The 20827-nt window shown below is 45.6% G+C and overlaps 1 protein-coding gene and 1 long non-coding RNA gene across 4 annotated transcripts in view; one reads left to right on the top strand and one right to left on the bottom strand.

The window, feature by feature from the left end:
• The window catches only part of LOC117894658, a 136590-nt gene that overhangs the window by 113706 nt on the left and 2057 nt on the right, over window positions 1–20827 (top strand). Inside the window, exon 4 of one of the 2 annotated variants that reach the window (XR_004648886.1) lies at window positions 18328–18700. The exons of the other annotated variant lie outside the window; for it this stretch is intronic. This is a non-coding gene — a long non-coding RNA (uncharacterized LOC117894658). Of the gene's footprint in view, window positions 1–18327; window positions 18701–20827 lie in introns of those variants that run through there. 2 annotated transcript variants of the gene reach the window in all.
• On the bottom strand, window positions 3498–6666 carry LOC117894647 (zygotic gap protein knirps). Of its 2 annotated transcripts, none has more exons than XM_034801820.1 (3): window positions 6588–6666; window positions 5634–5711; window positions 3498–5495 (listed from the first exon to the last, which is right to left on the bottom strand). In XM_034801820.1, the coding sequence occupies exons 2-3, from the start codon at window positions 5709–5711 to the stop codon at window positions 4101–4103; spliced, it is 1473 nt and encodes a 490-aa protein (XP_034657711.1). In that variant the 5' UTR covers window positions 6588–6666; the 3' UTR covers window positions 3498–4100. The 2 variants fall into 2 exon arrangements, with proteins under 2 accessions (XP_034657711.1, XP_034657710.1); XM_034801819.1 differs by lacking the exon at window positions 6588–6666 and adding an exon at window positions 5823–5897.

Here is a 20827-nt window from a genome sequence, read left to right as displayed (position 1 = left end):
GCTTCTTCAACTTTAATGATCTCTGACTGGCAATCACACAGATAGATATTCTCACTCGCACTCGCACTCGTACTCGTTTTGACTATTTGTCAGTGATTTGTGGCATTTGCTAGGAACACGCCCCATTCCGCTGCCTTTAGGGGCTGCATAAAGAAGTCTCTCTCGAGAAGTGATTAAGGCCGCTACCGGACACACACACACACACACACACACGCTCGGGGGTATGACGACGTTTGCCTTTTCAACAACAAAATTTAATGCAAATTTGTGCATAAACATGTTTCCATTATAATGTGTCAATAATAATATTTGCCATTATATTTCCACATACGAGTATTTCTATGTATATTGTCCCTCTTCCATTCCATTGTCAGAGTTCTTAAAATGCAAATTTGTTGGCAGCCACTCCACTGGGGTTGCAATTATTTTATTTAATTTAATAAACATGTTCTTACCTCTCCTCTCTAGAGGCGTCCGTGTATTGTACGACGATATATGCTTTGCATGCATTCATTTGAAAGCTGAGGGAACATTAGCATTAGCATTGCGAACGGTGATAAATAATTAAAAGGCGACTGAAGCTGCTGCTGCAGGTGCTGCTTCGCCTCGTCTCTTGAACTATTTTTAAAGATGTGCTCAGACGACGCTGTCTCAGTCTCAGTCTCCGGCTCAGTCTCCCAGCTGCTCTACGGAACTCCTCTATTAGTAATGCATCTTTCAAACACTTACACACGGACAGCAAGACAGCCAGCCAGTCACAGACAACGACTCACCTCTGGGTAGATTGGAAATGGGGGGGGATAGAGCATCAATAAAGCATCTTGAAAGCGTTCTTTGGCGCCATGCACCATGAGTATCGATCGTAATATGATCCTCCAGCCCGCTTGTCTACACACAACCAGCGACCATGATGGGCCCATCGATGTGGCGCCTGCCCCGGGCCTGGGCCTGCCTTTTTGACAGTCAATAAAATTTTGAAATGTTATACTTCTTGGTTCGATTTTATTTTGTAACCCCCCGCTTTGCGTGTCTCTCTCTCTCTCTCTCTCTGTGTCTATCGTTTTTCGTCTAAATGGCTTTTTGATTGGAGAGAGATTGGGAGGCGATCGCGATGATGAGACAAATGAACCACTTTTTCAGCCACGACAGCGAGACAGACAGGTGGAGGGGCCATGGAGACTTGACGAATGATATTGATATACCACTGGAATCGGATTTAAAGAGTTGTTTAGCCTAGAATGTGGGCTTAGCTCTGGTGCGTTTAATGGGAATCGGAATAATTTATTCCATTTTATGGCTGAAAGAAAACCAAAGACTTGGAGAACGAACTTTTAGGCGCGGGGAGAGAAATTGCTAGAGGGCTTAGCTCAGAAAATCATTTATTTTCAATTTATTTATGGCTGTGGAGTCCACAGTGTGGACTAGCTCGAATCCCTTTTAATAATAATTTAATTATTACATTTAATTCAATTGCAAACAAAAAGCCATGCAAAATTCTCTCTGAATTCAGGCAAATGATTGTAGAATATATTATGTAGAATGAGTGATGAATACATTCTTTTATTTATCATTAATTTGTTCACATCTTCAGCATAAATCCTTCACATTTATTTTCCCAATTTAATTGATTTTCAAAAGTTTAATGTACGTTTTGTGGCTTTTTCTTTTCTTGAGCCTAAACCCTTTTTTATTTATTTATTTTGTGTCTGACTGACTGTCGCTTTTTGTTTTGTTTATTTACTATGACTGTTTAATAAACTATAAAAATAAGTTTAGAAACAATGACGACAACACACACGTTGGAATGTGGATCGTCGGTCGGTGATTGTCAGGCGGTCAAAACGCACAATGGCATGGCGTGCGCTGCGTGCCTCCCCCACTCTAGCTGCTCCATTATGCATATTGATGATATGTGGCAGCTCCCAACCCCTCCCCCTGGCCTGCTTTGATGGTTTATTGTCATCCGTTAAGGCGTCAACAAATCTGACATGGCCAGAAGTCAGAATCGGTGAATATAATCGTAATGTAATGCCCGATTCTGCATCCAAGATACTTACCGACCGAATCCTGTGCCTAGGCTCTCTCGTGTCGCTGCGAGTTGTCTCATTCATCATTCAACGCCGTATTGGATTCACTTTACGGGGCACAGTCGGGTACGTCGGGCCATAAACAAAGTTTTGGGCCGTTCGGTGGAGCCCTGCTTCTGGCTGCTCGCTGCCTCACTGACTCCCTAATTAAGTGATTAAAATTCTGGCCATCAACGAGGCGTATGACTTTTGTATGTGTTAATATAAAGTTTATTATTTGAAGCAGCACGTGGTCGGTCGGTCGCCAGTGCTCTTGCTCTGCTCCAGGGATGGCTAACGCACTCTTTGGGCCATATAGGATCCGACCCATAGGCCTAATGCTCATGACCACAGCATATCAAATAGTAGAAGTCACCGAGTCGAACCGAACCGAACGACAAATATCTGTGCGTAACATTTGTGGCATTTATAATTTACAGCAATCCATCCACCCATCGATTGCAATAGGCAGCACGACAGACAGACAGACGGACACGGACAGACAGAGACAAAAGGCAGGCACTTAACGGCCTGCTATATCGGTTTTATTATCGACCATCGGGCATCGGCCGGTCGGACGGTTGGTCGATCGACTTGCAGCAAAATGTTGATTGAATTTATGCCAAAGCATTCGCTTTTTGGTGTTGCCATTGACAGGCCCCGCCCCTGTTTTTGGCCCGTGTTTAGAGTAAAGACACCGCTCGCCCGATCAGATTGTATATTTGGTTTGGAGCAGCACTGATTTTGATATAAGAATGGAATGGCGGCTGAATACCAAAATAATTTATTAGCTTTGATCCTAAGAATGTTGTGCGGTAGCCAAAGAACAAACTCTGCTGCTGACAGCCAAATAGATACATCCGATAGATAGCTATGGACAGAAGAGACCTGACAAACATACACCATATCTAGATATATATTTTTAAATAAAAAAGGGGCATGGAAAGCTCTTCTTTTGGGTGCATGGAATTTACCTATGAAAATATCTTAATTTTAGATATTCCGATGAATATGTTTCCTCTAAAATTTGATCGTTATTTTGATTTTTCAACCAACTTATAAGATATTTAACTCACAAACAGATTGAAAATGAGTCTAGGAACAGTTTTGAATGAGATAATCTTATTTACTGATCATTTTGATTGAATTTTCAACGAAAATCACACCGTTTCCTTTCCCAAAAGTACCCCAATTTCTGGTATTATAGGATAAACGATTATATCTGCCATTATATTCCAAATAAATGATGGTTTGTTGATATGAAAAGTAACTTTAAACACATTCAAATTTGTATCCTTTCACACTTTACCTGTGTAATGTTTGCTCATTCCAGAAATAAATATTAAAATAATTTGCAATTTAAATTTTCATAATAATTTTTATTATTTTCTTTTGATGCATAAAATTAAAAGCCAATCTATATAGATAGATATGTACGTATGTATATAGTAACTACAACTACAACTACAAATATAAAAATATAATAAAATACTTAGCACAGAATTAAGATCGAACCTTAGACATGACAATTTCTATGTACAATAATAGCATTTTGAGGGTTGGGGTCGGGACTTACTTTCTCGCTTCTTTTCTCACCTTTTTTTATACTTTAGATCCTAGACTTCCTCTTGGATACAATTCAAAATGAAGATACATTATGTACAATTTCTTTTTCAAGGAGTTTGGGTTGGGGGAAAAGGGAAACATTTTCTCTGGCTGTAAAAATAATTTTTGGATTTGAGCTCTCAATAGGTGTTCGAGTACGAGTACGTGTGTGTGTGTTATGTGTGTGTGTGTGTGTGAGAGAGTGCGATGCAACTATCTGGGCATCTCTTTCCAGCAAACCAGTCTATCGCCATCTCTGTCTCTGTTGCTCTCTGTCTCTGTCTCGTGTGCGAGTGAGGCCCGCACATGAAATTAACATTTAACAAAAAAATACACTAAAAAAATCAACAACAAGTGGTGTAGGGTGGAGGGGGGTGAGGAGGGGGAACTGGGGCTCCTCCCACCGCTCCGCTCCAACGATCGATCCGCTTAGACGCACACAAAGATGCCGCGCATCGCACTGGCCGCATTGTGGGCCACCGCGAAGCCGCTGCGTGCCGCCGCTGTGGCTGCCCCAAAGGGAGACGACACCACCGCCTCCTGGCCACCGCCCAGCTTCTGCCGCTTGACGGCCTCGTGTTCGCTGGAGGAGGACGAGGAGGTGTTGGTGGCGATGGAGCTGCTGCTGGCGGTGCTGCACTCGGCCTCCAGCTGATAGAACTTGCGGCGCGGCGCCTGCTCCTGCTCGTCCTGCAGGCTGCAGGCATCGCTGTCATTGAAGCTGTGCACGGAGCTGCGCGACGTCTTCATGCTGAGGTCCATGGGTCCATCCTGGGCAACTGTGGAAGCGGACTGCTTCTGCTGCGGCTGCTCCTGCTGCTGCTGCTTCTCCTGCTGCGGGTGCACTGTGGTCTCACCGCCGATCGAGCAGACGGAGACGGGCGACAGGGACTGCATTTTGGCGGCAAAGCTGAGGGGGCTGCTGCTCTGCGACTTGGCCATGGGAATGGGGCTGGAGTGGTGCGACGAGGGGTGGCTCACGGACAGCTGGGTGGTGGGTGTGGCACGGATGGCGATGGGATGCATCAGCGTCTGGCTGTGGTGGCTATGGTGGCTGTGGTGGCTGTGATGGCTGTGCACGGACTGCACATCCTCCTCCTGCAGGCACACATCGATGGGGGTCTGTGGGCGGGCTGGGGGCGAGGGCACTGCTGCCACACTGGGCGGTGTGTAGCGGCTCTGCGACTCCACCGAACCGGCCGAGTCGACGCTCTGGCGGTGCTTGTACATCTCCTGGCGGTAAGCGGCATCCGCGGCCGCTGCAGCCGCCGCACTGGCATGGTAGCCGGGGAAGAGCAGATGCGGGGGCAGCTGGAAGGCCGACTGAGGGGTGGCCATCATGCTGAAGAAGGGCAGGGCCGCTGCAGCGGCGGCATCGGCGGGATGGCGGGCGCCGAAGGGCTCGGCCAGGTAGCTGGGATACCCCAGGAGGGGCATGTGTGGGTGGCGCTGCTGCTGCTGCTGGGCCTGGGCCTGGGCCTGCTGCTGCTGATGCTGGTGGTGCAGATGGGCGGCGGCTGCGGCCATGTCCCCGAATCCAGGTGTGTGTGGGGAGCCGACAGGCGAGGAGGTGACTCCGCCCACGGACTGTACCTTGCCGGCCGCAGCGGCTGCCTGTTCGTGCTCCTGCAGCAGGCAGTGGATCTTGAACCAGTTGGAGCGGCGACCGTACCGCGAGCCGCCCTTGGACATGCCCACATTGTAGCACTTGCGGAGGCGGCACGCCTTGCAGGTGGTGCGGTTCTTCTTGTCAATGATGCACTTGCCATCGTTCTTGCACTCGCTGATGGTGCTGATGTTGTTGTAGGATCGGCCAAAGAATGACTGCAAATGGGAGAGAAGATGAGGAAAATATTGGGTTAGTTGCGGCATTCGATAAAGAGCAGAGAGAGCAGGGATTATGCATTCCCATTGCTCATTCATTCATTCTTCATTCAGTTTTTTCTTTCGATAGAAACTTACCTTGCAGCCCTCGCAGGTGAAGGCGCCAAAATGGAAGCCCGCCGCCGGCTCGCCGCACACTTTGCATGTCTGGTTCATCTGTAATTAGTTGAGAGAGAGAGAGAAAGAGAAATCCATCGTTAGTAAGGGTTTAATCCACTGGTAATCCATTGAGTAGGTTGTCGCACGTTTGCCGCTCTGAAAACTAACCAAATTGAACACCATCTTGCCAGGGGTTCGATCTGCTCTTTCACTCTTTTCTTCTCGTTAAATTCTCGGCACTTTTTCTTCTCTGAGAGAGGATGCTGCTGCTGCGATCTGTTCGTTTGGGACGCTGCTAAGCAACTGATGCTGACTCTCAGCGGCACAGGACATTTATAGTACAGAAAAGATTCTACGCTGCGATCCTCGAAGGCATTTTTTACGACAGGCAAAAAACTTAAGCTGCCGGATTATGCAACCCTACTATGCGTTCATTTTTCAGAGTTTCATTTTTTCGCGCTGTCCAGTCATAAAACTCAGGTAGCAATTTTCCCTCCCTCCCTCTCAGTACTGTTCTTTTTTTTTATAGATGAAGTCATTACGCGGCAGGGCAGTACGGGGCCCTGTGCAATTTCCATTACATTTCCCTTAAAAAAATGCAACAGCAGTCCAGACCTTGACGTCTGGCCATAAAAACACATTTCGCGAGTCAACAAAAAGAAAGAAGAAAAAAACGAAGATAAACCGAAAATACGAAAATTCTGTTCTGTGTGCCAAAAAAAACTACACAAGAGATGGAAAGATGGAAATGTTTTTCGCGCGAAACTGTAAAAAATCAAAGTAGTGCAGGAGATCATAAAAATGTGCTCTGCCGACGGGCGCGACCCAAAAAAACGGAATACAAGAACGTGAATTGACTTTGCTTGGTGTCTCGCTCTAAGGCTCTCGCTCTCTCATTCCCAAAAGATCTTCCCAAAGAAGAGGAAAACTTACCTTTATTTTTTGTTGTGTGTTGGGTGGTTGTAGATTTTTAATTTGGCTTTGAAACTTGTGGGTGTTTTTTTGTATAATGAATTTTTATTTGCACGTGTGGACGCAGCAGCACTTTTTCCACTTTTTGTTCACTGAGTTTTTCCTTTAGATTTTTCTCTGACCTAAATTTTGGTTGTCACTTTTATTCGGTTCAGTCTTTTTCCGCTGATCTGATTGATTTCTTGACGCTTGCGACACACACGATATGCGATGATATTCGAGAGGCACTTCCAGTACGTAACGCGCTCTGGTCTCTGGTCTACTCTTTCGGTCTGTAGTATCTCTGTAACTGACTCTTCGGGCCACTAGCTGCGACTGATTTCTGGCTTAAACCCGTCTCTGGCAAGAAGCATTTCTGTGTGTCGTGTCGCCCCGTACTGGCCCAAAACTCTGCAGCCTTATGTACACGCACACACAGCCATCCAGCCACACAAACACTCTGATGCGGAGTTTACCCGTTTCTCTCTCACTCTCTGATAAATCACGATCAAACAACCACCACTGCAGAGCCACACCACACCACCACCATCAACAGCAAAGCGGAGATCGAGAGCGGAACATCCGGAGAGCACACACACACAGACCCAGTCATTGAGTGGAATGTTAAGCCGCTGTTGGGCCACTGTTAGGGCTCTGCTGTTAGATGTGAATGAATCGTTCTCTCTCACTGCTCTCGCTCTCACTCTGTGGGGAGCAGCTCTATTTGCATTGCTCTGATATTATTCGTTATTCGGTTATTTATTAAAGAGACACTCCACTTCCACTCACATGCTATATGGCTATAAGGGCGTCTGGAATTGTAGCTCTCGCACTCACTCATACTCTCAAAGTGCTATTGACTTCATTTTTAACATGGGGCGGGGCCTTTACGATCGCTCTGAAAATCGAAATGGTTGGAGGAGGTTTTTTCCGATTTTGGTATAAAAAATATCATGGAAGATCCGTCGGTTCCTGTGGGGGGGTTTACTTGGAGGAAAATACGTTGGATCTAGGATTTAATATCACCTCCGCCATATGAATAATCTTTGACATAACCCATGGCAAGCACTTTTCATAGAAATATATAATTTATTGCCTTCCCCTTATGATTTATCTATAACTCTGCTTTAACTCCATCAATTCCCTATGTAAAATACCCAATAACCTCGTCATAATATTTTAGTTCCATGTTTGACCACAAACTAAAGTCAATTTGCAGCTTCATTTCCTATTTTGTGAGTACAAAAGAACCTTATGGTAGCACTTAACTCTTTTTATGAGAGCCAAAAAGGAAGTTAGGAGCTACCTGTTCCACCGCACACATCAGCCTAACCCTTTTATGAAGCCTTTTCCTTTGTGCGCCTTAACCCTTTTATGGAACTGCATTGTGCCCGGAAAGGGTTCGCTGAGTGGGAGAAGCGAGCATCCTTGACTTTATAATTTAGCAATTTATAGCCTGGGGAGTATCTACGCCGATATTAGGTTGTGTCTTGGCCACATCAAATGTACTTTGTGATGTAAAAAACATCGTTAGGGCGTGGATTCCTGGAAGATTCCTTAGTTTAGTTTCTGTTGCATCAACCGGAGGCTCTTCCATGTAAAAAAGTGCCAACAAAGGCTTGCAAAAAAGTCAAAAAACATCTAGAACCCTCCTCGGAATGAGCTCTCTCGCTCTCTCTTTCTGTCGAACCTTTCCACCGTGTTTGTTTCTTCTTTTCTAATCGATTCATTTTTATTGACTCTCTGCCCGGTTCGCTGTCTGCTTTTCTCACACACCATAAAAAAATGAAGCAGCGTCTTGCGAAAAATTCTCTTAAAAATATAAAAAACGTTTTCGCGAATTTCCGCAAATGGGTAATTTTCCCCGAGTAATTAGTTAGCCCGAAAGGAGGGAGAGGAGGGGCATAAAAACCAAAAGAAACAGAACGAAAAAAATAAGGACAATGTGACTTTAATCCGGTTTAATCCCCTGGCTTAAGTTTTTTGCCGCTTTCAGCCGTTGGTCGTTCAGAGAGAGAGAGAGAGAGCGAGTGAGAGAGAGAGAGAGAGAGAGAGAGAGCGGGCAACAAAAAACCAGCCGCGGGAGTACGTACTCTGGAGACGACGAGTTGAGTGTCGCGTCGGCGGACACCGAGCACCGGTCACCGGGCATCATCATAATTATGATCCTAGGATAATCTGCAGCTTAGGTAAGCTGATCCCGCGATTAGGTAACGAAATCGCGAGCTTAGGTAGCCACAAGAATTGGCCTAAAAAAGTAACCTAAACGCGACGAGACGCCCGGCAACGCACACGGGCCGCGGGCACAGGCACGGGAGGAGGAGTCATAAAGTCAGGCTGGTCGGCCTGGGTCGTAACCATAAAAAGTCGAGCAGCAGTTGCCCGTAACCCGCGCCAAAACAGAGCAACCCAAAAGTCCACCCATCCACCCATTTACACAGTTTTTTAAGTGGAAAAGGGATAAAACCGACCGTTGCCATCACATGCTCGCAAATGTTTCACCTTGAGACACGGCACAGGGCGCAGTTCTTGTCCAGGACCTCATATAAAAAAGTCAATTGCTGCGTAGAGTTGCGTAAAAAATGAGTTTCCAGGGAAAACAGCGTCAAGGTCGCTAGTTTTTAGCACCCAGTGCAAGGAGGCTGCTAAAAAACGGGCAACGCTTAAAAAAACACAATAAAAAATAGAGTGTAACAGAGCTGACTTTTTGACTTTTCAACTTTGTTTAATTGCCCAAAAGTCGTAAATAGATGCAAACAAATACAAACGGAAATGTTAGCTAGCTACTAAATTATGCCAGGTAGTGCGAGCTCGCCCCGTGCGTTGTGGATATCAGGCCTCAAAATGTCAGAGAAGTCAACTCGTTTCGCATTTACATAGATTTGATTGCATCATTTTGGCCAAATGACTGTATAAGCAGCACATATCAATCACCCTCAGAGATGGGCAGACGGAGAGGCACAGGCACAGGCACAGGCCCAAGCCCAGAGTCGGATTTAGACTCGTGTTCGCTCTCAAAACTAATTTGCATATTTTTGATTTAACAGCTCGGACTTAGGTTAGTCGGTAACAAAGCAGCCAAAACACTGGACGGACCCCCAGATCATTTTGTTTTTGCCAGCCACAGCGTTATTGTTATTGTAATTATGTGTGAAAAATGTACATTTTGTCGATCCCTACACCAAGTTGGTCGCGTCTACAGAGATACGCCAGATTAAGCCACGAATTCATCTTATTTTGTTAAATATTTGAATGGCCAACATTACAATTAGTAAATTGATGGCTTACAAGCCACAGATTTGGGCATAATACTTCAGATAAACCAATGAATCACATCACATCACACACATCGGGCATCGGGCATCGGGGATCGGATCGGATCGGATCGCCTTTGAGTTCGAGTCTGCTGCTATGGTTTTGAGATGTATTCATTATATTCGATGACTATTCAAGTTTCATTATAATACGAATACGAGTATCCACGAGTACTGGCTGTAAAAATAGCTTCGATGACGACGGGCAGCAGCAGGAGGAGCCACCATTATTATTTGTTGTTTGTTATATAAAAAGAAGGTGGAAAATATTTATTGTTTACAACAAATTTTCCATCAGATACTAAATGCTTGGATCTATTATTATCTAGACATGTTTAGGAACTGTGGAATGTCTCGAAAATGAAAGGGAATTCTTGGCTGTTATTTTGTTTAGAGAGTTTTCATTGGAAATCGGAAACCTCTACCCAAAACCTCGACTTATAGCTCATCGAATGCTTCTCCTATACCGCACGAAAATAATCATTTGCCATTTGCGAAAAATTAGAAATTCATTTGGTGGATAGGAAGAGGGAGAGAGGGAGGGGAAAGGAAGGAAAGTCAATAAAACTTGTTTCGCTAATTTCTCATGGGCATTTGGAAGTGAAGAAGTTCCTCTACTGTATTTCGGTCTTTGATTTGTTGTCTGTTGGGTTCCATCTGACAAATGTCTTGTGTGTTTTTAATTGTGTGTGTTTCTGTGTGTGTTTCGGTAATGTCTTCATTACCTTACCCCTTTTTGGCTGCGCTCCTCCTTGCCCTCTCTGCCTCTCTGCGAATGGAAACTCGTTCTATGGTTTAATGGGCTTAGCATTTGGGCAGATATGTATGAATGCTTGATATATGGCCAGCAATTTTATTGATTCTCGCAACGGGATGGAGCGCATGTGTGGTAGTTGGTTTATCAGTGGACTGATCGGACAATTGGTTATTGTATTGGAATTATGAAATTATGCAAATATCGAATTATGATCGAGGCAGCAGCCAGAGAGACACACAAAAGGGTTGAAAACATTAAGACTTTTGGCAAATACAAGATTTATAATCGAGTGTGACAGCATAAATAATAATTACGCTACAATTATGACATTTTGTTCATACGGATTCATAATTTCCACTGATAAGCCTTTGGCCCAAATCTGTGGCTCTTGCTTGGGCGAACTTCTGATGGAGTTTCCACCGATTTAATGTGCTGTTCCACAAACTTCCCACGGATCACACGGATCACCAGATACCAGATGCCAGATGCCAGTTCGAAGATCGCCTGAGATCGCTAACGATATGTTAATGTTGGCTAGCCAAAGGAACACGAATGCGAGTGCTAGTACCCACATGTTTAAGATTAGAAACTACTCTCAGACTCGGACTGGGATTGGGATTGGTATTGGGATTGGCAAAACCCCCTAGCGGAAGTCGAAGCTGCGTTTGCGGTTTGCCTACCGTGCCACCGCCGCCTGCTGCGGGGAAATGCAACAAATTTTCCAAAGCGTTTCGCGGTTTTTCACACACTCTCTGCTGATCTCAATTAAATCCGTTGCCAGACTCTCTTTGGACTTGTTTGATCAGAGTATCCTGGCTTTGGAATTTTCGAAAGATTGCACAAGTAACACAAGCAGCGAGGAAAAGGGATCGCTGATCGGTTGACTGACTGCCTGGGGCAAAACATGGTCACCTAATCCACGTCTAATGCTCGTTAATCCATCGCCAGGCCACCGGCTAGCCACAAGTTAAGCTAACTGGGAAAAAACGCAGTCAATGGACAGCCTGCCGGGAAAGTCCCCGTTCTTCCTTCAGTGACCAACATCTTGTGCCTCGCCAGAGCATATTTACTACGAAGTAGGTGAGAGATCACTCTGATCGCTCAGATTAAACAATATGACTTTGGCAATACCCAAAGGAGAGATCGTACATAATAAGTAGAGGGAGAACACACGGAACACAGACTGGAGAATCTGCGGAGGAAGTGATCCCCACTCTATAGTTTTTCCTATAGCTTTAGCATTTCTTGCACGATCTATAATTCCCATAGAAAATTTCATCAAGTGCAAGACCTCACATTTATTTCCTGGAAAGCATATTACTCGTACTCGTACTCGTACTCGAGTATAAATATGATTTCACTTATCAATTTGAATGATCGCTATAAAAATACTGACCGGATGCGCGTCCCACCCAATCCTCCCGCGTGGCCAAGGGCCCCGCCATTGAGGGTTTCTGTTGGGCAACAAGTGCAACAGCCACAAACGCCCCCAAAAGCAGCACCAGCAGCAGCAGCGCCAGCGTCATCGTTATGGCGTTGGCTCGGCCACTGGACACAAACAAACATACAAACGAAAAAAAAAAACACTCAGTTATGCAAAGCGCATTTGTGCAACGATCGTCGGACCAGCGAGCGAACGATCGTTTGGTTTGGAATGGAATACGCCTTGGCATTCAGAACGCGCTGCATTTCCTGCCCGCCACAAGAGTCGGGTCAAAAAACTCGCCCACACTTCATAGAGCAAAGGAGGAGGAGGCAACGTCGCCAGAGACGAAGTCGGTGTCCAGTGCCCAGTGCCCACAGTACCCACAGTACCCACCAGTGCCAGTGCCAGTGCCAGAGTTCGTTTGGCTAACTGTTATAATGCTTAATTAATTGATGTGCCCTTTGGCCGATTTAAAATGCAGCACAGCAATGCTGTGGATCGGCCATAAAGACGTCTGGCTGGCGCCGGTTGCCAGAATTTAGGGGTTTACCCTTTCGAATCGAGGGCCAGTGCATACCCCAGAGGGAGGACTACACTCCGAGCTCCATTCATGCCGATCACTGTTCCATTTCCAATTAGTTGCACGTTCTCGCTATGCTAATGACGGTTGCCAGTTGCCTTACAGCAGCAGCAAATGCATCGAATGTTCTTCTTTGTCGTGGATTTTTCCACCTTATCATGTCCTTCCGCCAGCTTTTGGCAGACCATTGGCAGACCATTGGCTTTTGCAGCGGCTTTCTTTGTGTCTTGAAGTCTCGTTGACTTTTTTGACAAACTCACATGTCATTTGATTTTATGTTCACACGGGACAATTTATATGCTAATTTGCAGTAGGGGCCATCAAAGGAAAGGCGCAATCCAAGCCGTGTTGACGCTTGACGCTTGACGCTTGATGAAGGTGTTAGAAACGTAATTACGTTGCATTTAAATGCTCAATTAGTGCGCAGACAACGACACTCGACAGTCGCGGAGGGCTCCCTTCAGAAGATCCATTCTACTCCAGAGGCTGGTGATTGGTGGAACCGCGCGCATGTCACAAACGACGCGAAACGAACCACAAACGATGTCGTTCCAGTTCTCCCACCCACCGCAAAGTGTGGTTCAACTGCTGGCATAGCATCGTGGCTAACTAGGAATATGCTCTAAAAGGAGTTCTTGGGAGAGAAGTCTACGGGGAAGTCCACTCTAGCAATAGTCAGTGCAACTTTTACTCTGTTTACTTTCTCCCACAATCAAAACTATTGCCAATTCCATTTGTAGTCTCTTTGCTTTTCAGGTCACTTATGTTCTTCGTATCTCAGCACTAAGTGGATCCTCTGATTCAGTGTGTGTGAAAGCCTTTTGTCCTCCTTCTCCTGCTCCTCCTCCATGCCAATTCCATCTGGCGGGGTAAACTCCTAAATTATAATAAACGTGTAATCGTAATGTGTGCTTATGAACATAATCTGCGGGTGATTTCGCATGAATTAGCGATGCTAAATGTCAAATCCGAATGATATCAGTGCAGTTCAAAAGCATCGCCTTGGATGGTGGTCTGTTCGACACAGCCCAGAGCTGAGCAGAGACGATCCCCAACCGGTCTCTGTCATAAAAATGCAGAAAGAAAAGAAAACCAATCCAAAGGCGAATCCAAAGCAGAGCCAGCCACATCTTCTGAGTCAGCGATTGATTCAAATGTGCAGGCGAACGCATTTCGCAAATGCCAACACACACATAAAATCCAGAGTTGACTCTCTAGAAATGGTCCACAGGTCCATGGGATGCCAGGAGGATTCTCCAGCTCTGGGAACGGGCCAGGCACCCGAACACTTTTGCACTTGTTCTGGCAGCCGTGCGGGTAAATAAAAACCAAATTTGCATAGCATTTTGTACACCAGGGAAGAGCAGATCAGCGACGACTGACTGATAAACTGGGGCTGTTCTGGGACTACACTCTCCCCCCGTTACCTCTCTATCCCCACTCTCTGTCTCCATCTGCTGCTAAAGCAAAACATTTTGATGATCGCGTCAGACTTTTACGACACACTTGGTGGCTATTTATGCGGTGCATCTACGAATAACCGCATCTTGGGTGGTATATCGAGCATTCGGAGCGGACTCTCGCACTCATTAGCCGCTACACTACACAGCTACACACAGCTACACACTGCTGCGAGTTGTGTGGGTCATAAATATATTGATTTGTGGCAGATGCACAGCCACGGCCACAGCCACTAAACAACAACTGGAGTAGGCTCCAGTTTAATGAGCACCGGAATGGGCTGGGTATGGGTATGGCAATGGTTAAGGGGGAAACTGGCAACCAAAGGAAGTCCGAACCCAGTTGAACTTTGACTTGAGAGGATTGGCTTGGCTCTGTGGTGTTTAATGGCCATCGTTCACCGTGGAGAAATGCATAATAATGGTATGCAAATCTCGTGAAAGCGATCGCCGCAAATTGAAAATCATATTTGTCTTGCCCACCTCGAACGGTATTACAATCAAAATGTGGAACAAGTTCAATCGAAACGCCCTTAGGGGGGGAAGGAACACAGGCACAGGCACAGGCACAAAAACAGCAAAAGGCAGGGGAAAAGTACTAAAAATTCAACGCCAGTCAGAGGCGAAGGCGAAGGCCCAAGTCCTCGAGATTTGGCACAAAAACCGCACCCGCACCGCCACCGCCAGGGCAAGCGGCAAGCGGCAAGCAAACAGGCAGCAGGCAGCACTCGTGATCATTGTTTGATGTCTGCTGGATTGTGCCCATGGATTTGTGCCGTGTGGGTGTGGGTGTGGGTGTGGATGTGGCTGTTACTGTTTGCTGCTCCGCTCGGGTGTCTGTGGGAGTTGAATGATCTTGTGGCCACAGAGAGCAGCTTTCCCATGCCCCAAAGAGAGACACAGAGGCGGAGGCTCTCCCCATGCACTTACTTTCGGGGCAGTTTTTGGAGCACCTCTGGAGCAGCAAAACGATCAGCAATTAATGATCTCAAAAGTAGTTTATCTGCAGGCTGTCAAATGCCGAGTTCATATACTCGTTGCCTCTCCGCTGCCACAAAAGATCATCTTCCCCAATGGAATTCCAAAGGTTTGTCAGCCGCTCGTTGGTCTCTTGGTCACCTGAGCTGGATTTGAACTCCTTTTAGACCCAATCCCAATCCCAAACACAAACCCAAACCCAAACCCAAACCCCAGTGATAGCCACGATTCGATAAGTTTTTCTCACACACGAAACAATGAGCGACGCGAAGAGCAAAGCTCTCGATGGAAAAATGGAAAGTCAGAGGCTCGCAGATCTCCGCAGAGATCAGCAGCGAGATGGCAAATATGTTATAGAAAATTGAGCACATACCACCGCAAAGGGAGGGGAAGAAGGAGGAAGGAGGAAGGAAAACCACCGAAACATTTGCTCACTTTGATTTGTTTATTTCGATGCCACACGAATCCGATGCATCGGATCTGCCCATACCAATGGCACACACAAACAACACACAGCACACAGCATAGAGCACACAGCTCCCTGGGCAGCAGTTTTGTTGCCTTGGATTGGGCTGTGTGTTGTGCCTTTTCTTGGCCACAACTTGACCTTTCACTCGAATCCGAATCGGAATCCGAATCCGAATCCGACTGCGACTGCGGCGACTCCCAGCTTCGATTTGCCGGAAGCGCTTCACCCAAAATATATCACCAAGCGAATATCTACAAAACGATGATTGGAGGGAATACAGCTCCAGCATCAGCTTCAGCTCCACACAACAATGAGAGGGCACAGCCACACTGCCACATGGACTCTGCGACTGGACTGGACAGCCTACAACCTACGACGAGCATTTGGAAAATTTTCCAAACAATATCTGTAAAAATAAAAACGCCCAATGCCGCCGACGCTGCTGAGGTTACTTACATATAAAAGTGCCCCATTGTTGTCGAAGTCTTCTGCAAATGTAATGCAGTTTGAAGTCAGAGTCAGAGTCAGAGTCCGATGTGTGCCTCCAGGGCATTATTTCCTTCACTGCCAGCATCCACGCTGGAACCCTCTTAGGAAGCCAAAGTTTGTTGGGGGATCGGCAACTTCGAACTTGGAGTGCAGCAGCAGCAGCAGCAGCAGCAGCAGCCCACGAGGAGGGTCAAATGCGATTGAACTAGTTAAATCATTTGAATAATCACTGAGCAATCGGTTACGGAATTGAATTTGGGTTGAATGGGAATGTCTAAAAGGTTTGTCTGTGGCAAACGGAAGGTGACCCTGAAGAGGAGACTGGGGAGTGCATGAGTAAAGGAACTGCCCTACGGGTGTCGGTTCTCTTAGCTCTTCTTTCTGTGAGTTCCTGGCATCACTTTCCCACCTCCTGCAAACACCATCTAAATAGAGCAGTCAAACATATCCATTTGTCACCCATTTGCTTGGACACTGTCTCTCACTCGCTGCGATAAGATCAAAGTGAAATTCCAACAGATGATAGACAAGCTATGGCCTAACCATAAAATGCCATAAATTACTCTATTCGAATCGAATCGCAGTGGAGAGCAGAGGTATGGCATGGGTATGGCTATCCGATGCCAGCAATCTGCGCTGGCATCAGCCACGTCGTGCACTTCTTACAAATTATGTTTAATTAAAATTTCTGTATTAAATATGACACAATGCTCCGAATTCCAATGCGAAATGTCTACCCCAATGGAGCGGGACTGTAATTATTATAGCACCCGTCTGTCCGCTCGCTCTCCATTCAACTCAGCCAAGAGACCGAATGCGAGCCTCGAGTCGGGCGAGGGCAGCATTTATGATTTTATTTTATTTATAAAATGCCCAACCAATGATGATATTTACAATTTTTCCCTGCGTTGCCTCTTTATATCAATTTTTTCGCTCTGCTGCGCTGTGCCTGCTGCTGTTTTTTGTTCGCTTACATTTGTCGCATAGTTTGGATCTCCTCGAGTCTGGGAGCTGCTGCTGTCCTTTGCCTTTTGTCTGGGACGAGCGAACAGGGCTCGAACGTTTCGCGCCCAGAGCAACAGCATCGAATGTCCATATCTGGTGTTATGACAAATGCTGTATGTAATTATTGCCTGTACGAGGAAGGAGTATTCTATAGCATCGATCGGAAGACGGACCTGGCCTGGCCTGGCCTGGCCTTCTCTCCTCCTCTCTGCTGCCCGCAAAAAGATATCAGAAATGTCGCATATTAATAACGCCCTTCCAATGGCGGAGAAGGCAGGCAGGACACAAAATACGTTTTGTGCCTTAATTAACCCTTTTTAAATTGGGCATAATTAGGGGCAGTGCAACGAGCACTGAAAGAAAAAGTGGAGCTACTGGAAGGAGGACTATTTAATTAAAAGGAAAATAGATCAAAAGTGTAAGGAAATTCATAAGAAATTCCTCTAAATACATTCCATTTTTCCTGTTGAGTCTGCCACCAATTTCTCGCTGTGTAGCTGGTCCATCCATCATCTCATCATTATATCATTCACATTCGTTAATATTTTTGAAATATTTTCGCGTAATTTGTTGATATCAATTTACACAGAGCCGCCCTTGCAGGCCGTGCACCATAATTATATCATTTCGATTGATCAATGCGCCCAGGATACCCAGGTACTTATGCATCTGAAGGATGTGCATAATGGCATGCCACGAATACCTTTGAGACATACAAAACCCTACGGAATGAATATGTATAGTTCCGGGCAGTGTATGCCTCGCAGCTCATTACTGGGGGGCTCCAGTTAGAAGGCTGGCAATCGGGGCAATCAGAACGAACCCCATACAGCACTCGGCCCAGCGGGTGTGCCTTGTATAATGTATAATTAAAGATCTTCCTCTATGTCTCCCTCTCTCTCTCTCTCTCTCTGTCTGTCCCCCGGGTGCACAGACAGGTGGTGCAAGGCGTAAGAGAGTGTTTCGTTACCAGTGGGCCATCCGCCATCGATTGTCCGTCAGTTGACGATGATAAATGTGTCGCATGAGCCCAGACATAAATGGTTTGATTTGGTGGCAGCCTCCACTCCACTCCAGTCCAGTCACTCCACTCCACTGCACTCATTCCATTGCGTATCGCAGAGCAGGTCAGCAGCAGCAGCAGCACCAGCAGCAGCAGCAGAAGTCGTCATCGCCATCGCCTCGATACCGATATCGAGAGTATTTAAAGCAACTTTCACACTACACTCAATTGTCTGTTTTAGGGCCAACAGCGCCCTAAAAGGCCAAAACACGCGCAGACTCAACAGGCCAACAAACAGGGTGGAGGCAACAGAGGATATGATGGAGTATTCGGATACCCTGTAAAAAGCAATCAAGGACAAACGAGAGAGATATTTCCCAGCTCACTGGACTGGAAATCTTTTAGCTTCAGTATTTTGTGAGCATAATCCTGATGTAAAACCATTCATCAAGCCTCCATCCGTGTACAGGGTATCATAACAAAAGCTTAGTAATTTTGCCTCAGTATTTATTTGTATGCTGCACAAATTTGGACACATGTTGCATACCAAAAAATGCACACAACGTAAAAGGATACTTTTTATGCCCCGATTGCTCGATTCCCCGATTGCTCGATGGCCCAAACCCCGAACCCGAGGCCCAGGCCAAACGCCAATAATTTATAAAGCGGACAATAAAATGTTATCAAACATAAAAAATATATATAGAGGAGAGGCAGTGCAGAAGAAGAGTCAGAGGAACACTCCGTACGACAGACAATCGAGAGTCGACAGGCTGAACTAAATGCCGCACGCCTGCGCATGCTGAACAAGCAGGAGGCAGGGGCGGGGTGGCAGATGGACGGAGATTGCTTGAGGATCCTCCTTGGGAGCTCTGGGCCTCTCTGATGATATATGAAATCATATAACAGCAATCGGCAGGCGCAGGCGCAGGCACAGGCACAGGCACACAAGAGCCACAGAGAACGCATAAAGTGTGTGTTGTTTATTAAGCGCGCCGGAAAAATGACACAGCAACAGCAACAACAAACAGCAACAACAAAACAGAGATCGTTGGTTTGGGCTTATAATTTATGGGAACTTCAGCAGGTTGGCTTAGAGAATTTGCCACAGTTTATTTATGAGAGGCACAAACCCACAACGAAGCAACGAGAAGAGCCCGTGCAACACAATAGAAATGGAAATGAAGTCAATCGAGAGATCAGCAATCGAAGGCAAAGATGGAAATGAGATTGGCCATGTCAAGAAGTGGGCTAAGCAATCAATCTGATTGAGAATAGCATCGAAATGGATGGCTATTGGAAGGTAAGCAATGTTATGAGAGAATAAAATATGTATCTAGGATACAGGAAGGTTTGTCTGAGGAGCTAAAAAGCCATAAAGTATCCCTGCTAAAACCCAATTAAAATGCCCCATTTTCCTAAGTACTATTATTTATGACTAATGATCAATTTCAATCACATTCCAATAAGTATTCTTTACCCTTCAGTCACATGATATCCGAAACCGCAGAGCCGCCAAAACGGAATACGTAAACGAAACCCCGAAAATTTAAATAATTCGCTGAGGCATTCAATCTATATTTAAAGCGAAAATTGATCATAAAATGTGCCAGGCACGTTTCGAAATTAAATCATTTTAGTTGAGCATGAGCCACGCCAGCCACGAAGGCTTTCGTGAATTAAAATAAAGAGACAAAAAAAAACAGAAACAGAATAAAAAATAAAAACAAAGAAAACTGGTAAAAATCGAATCAAATCTACGGCAATCTTCGCTTTTAAATGATTTTTATAACACTTCTGCGGGTGATTTCTTCCATAAAACAATAACAAATCACGCGGAATGCCACGGCGATGGAGTTAATGGTGTGGCAAAAATTTAATGACATCAAACGCCCCAAGCCAACCCCATCCCCCTTCCTATTGTTTGAATTCTACTCCTCTTTTAATGGATTTTTCGTTTCGGATCGGCATGGTTTGGTTTTGTTTCTTGTTTGATTTAAAACGTATAAACGGGACCATAAAAACATAACCAGAGCTGAGAGTGTCGTAGCCCCTGAAAGCGTGTTATAAATAGACTAATGGCTTTTAATTTTAAGCCAACGAACCTTAGAAAATGAAGCCTGAAGTCTGAAGCTTTTCTTTTAGGGGTAAAATTCAAATCAAATAATAAATTGAATAATTGATCGAGTGTGAGTGTGAGTGTGAGTGGATTTGATAAACTTTCTCTGACCGTCGCCCATTCAAAATTAAATCACTTTACGCACTTTAGGCTCCGCCTCGAGAGCGGTGCCCCAAGATTTGGGGCTCGCGATAGGCATCTCTCGGATTCATTGCGGCGCCTTAAACAAACAACAATTTGCCTGTTTTTGTATGCATGTGTATTGTTCAAGATACATTTGCGTGCCAATGGAGTAATTTACCACTTAACATATCAATTGTGCGGCTATTAATCAAACAACAGACGAGTCTGAGGCGAGTCTCGGACTGGGGGACGCGTAGATCGAGTCTCCTCTCTCTTTCTCTCCGTCCGATCCCTGCTTTGATTTGTACGCATCGCTTGTCAAACAAGTGAAACAAAAGAAGAAAAGATACAGAAGACAACACCCGTACACACACACACACGCACACACATTCACGCACACTTCTCATATCGTAAATGTCCATCAAAGTCTCGAGCAAAGCAGCAAAGAGGCAAATCATAATAAGAGCATAAAAAGTAGAATTTTTAACACCTCACTCCT

Source organism: Drosophila subobscura, chromosome J (assembly GCF_008121235.1).
Source record: "Drosophila subobscura isolate 14011-0131.10 chromosome J, UCBerk_Dsub_1.0, whole genome shotgun sequence".
Lineage (NCBI taxonomy): Eukaryota > Metazoa > Arthropoda > Insecta > Diptera > Drosophilidae > Drosophila > Drosophila subobscura.
Note: the sequence above shows the minus strand (reverse complement) of the source record. Positions and strands in the feature narration are given on the sequence as shown.

What these genes read in the sequence shown, in the direction of transcription:
- LOC117894647 (XM_034801819.1), bottom strand. An exon ending in TCACCTGCGAGGGCTGCAAG is followed by an intron (nt 5,496 to 5,633) that starts GTAAGTTTCTAT and finishes TCCCATTTGCAG; the next exon opens with TCATTCTTTGGCCGATCCTA.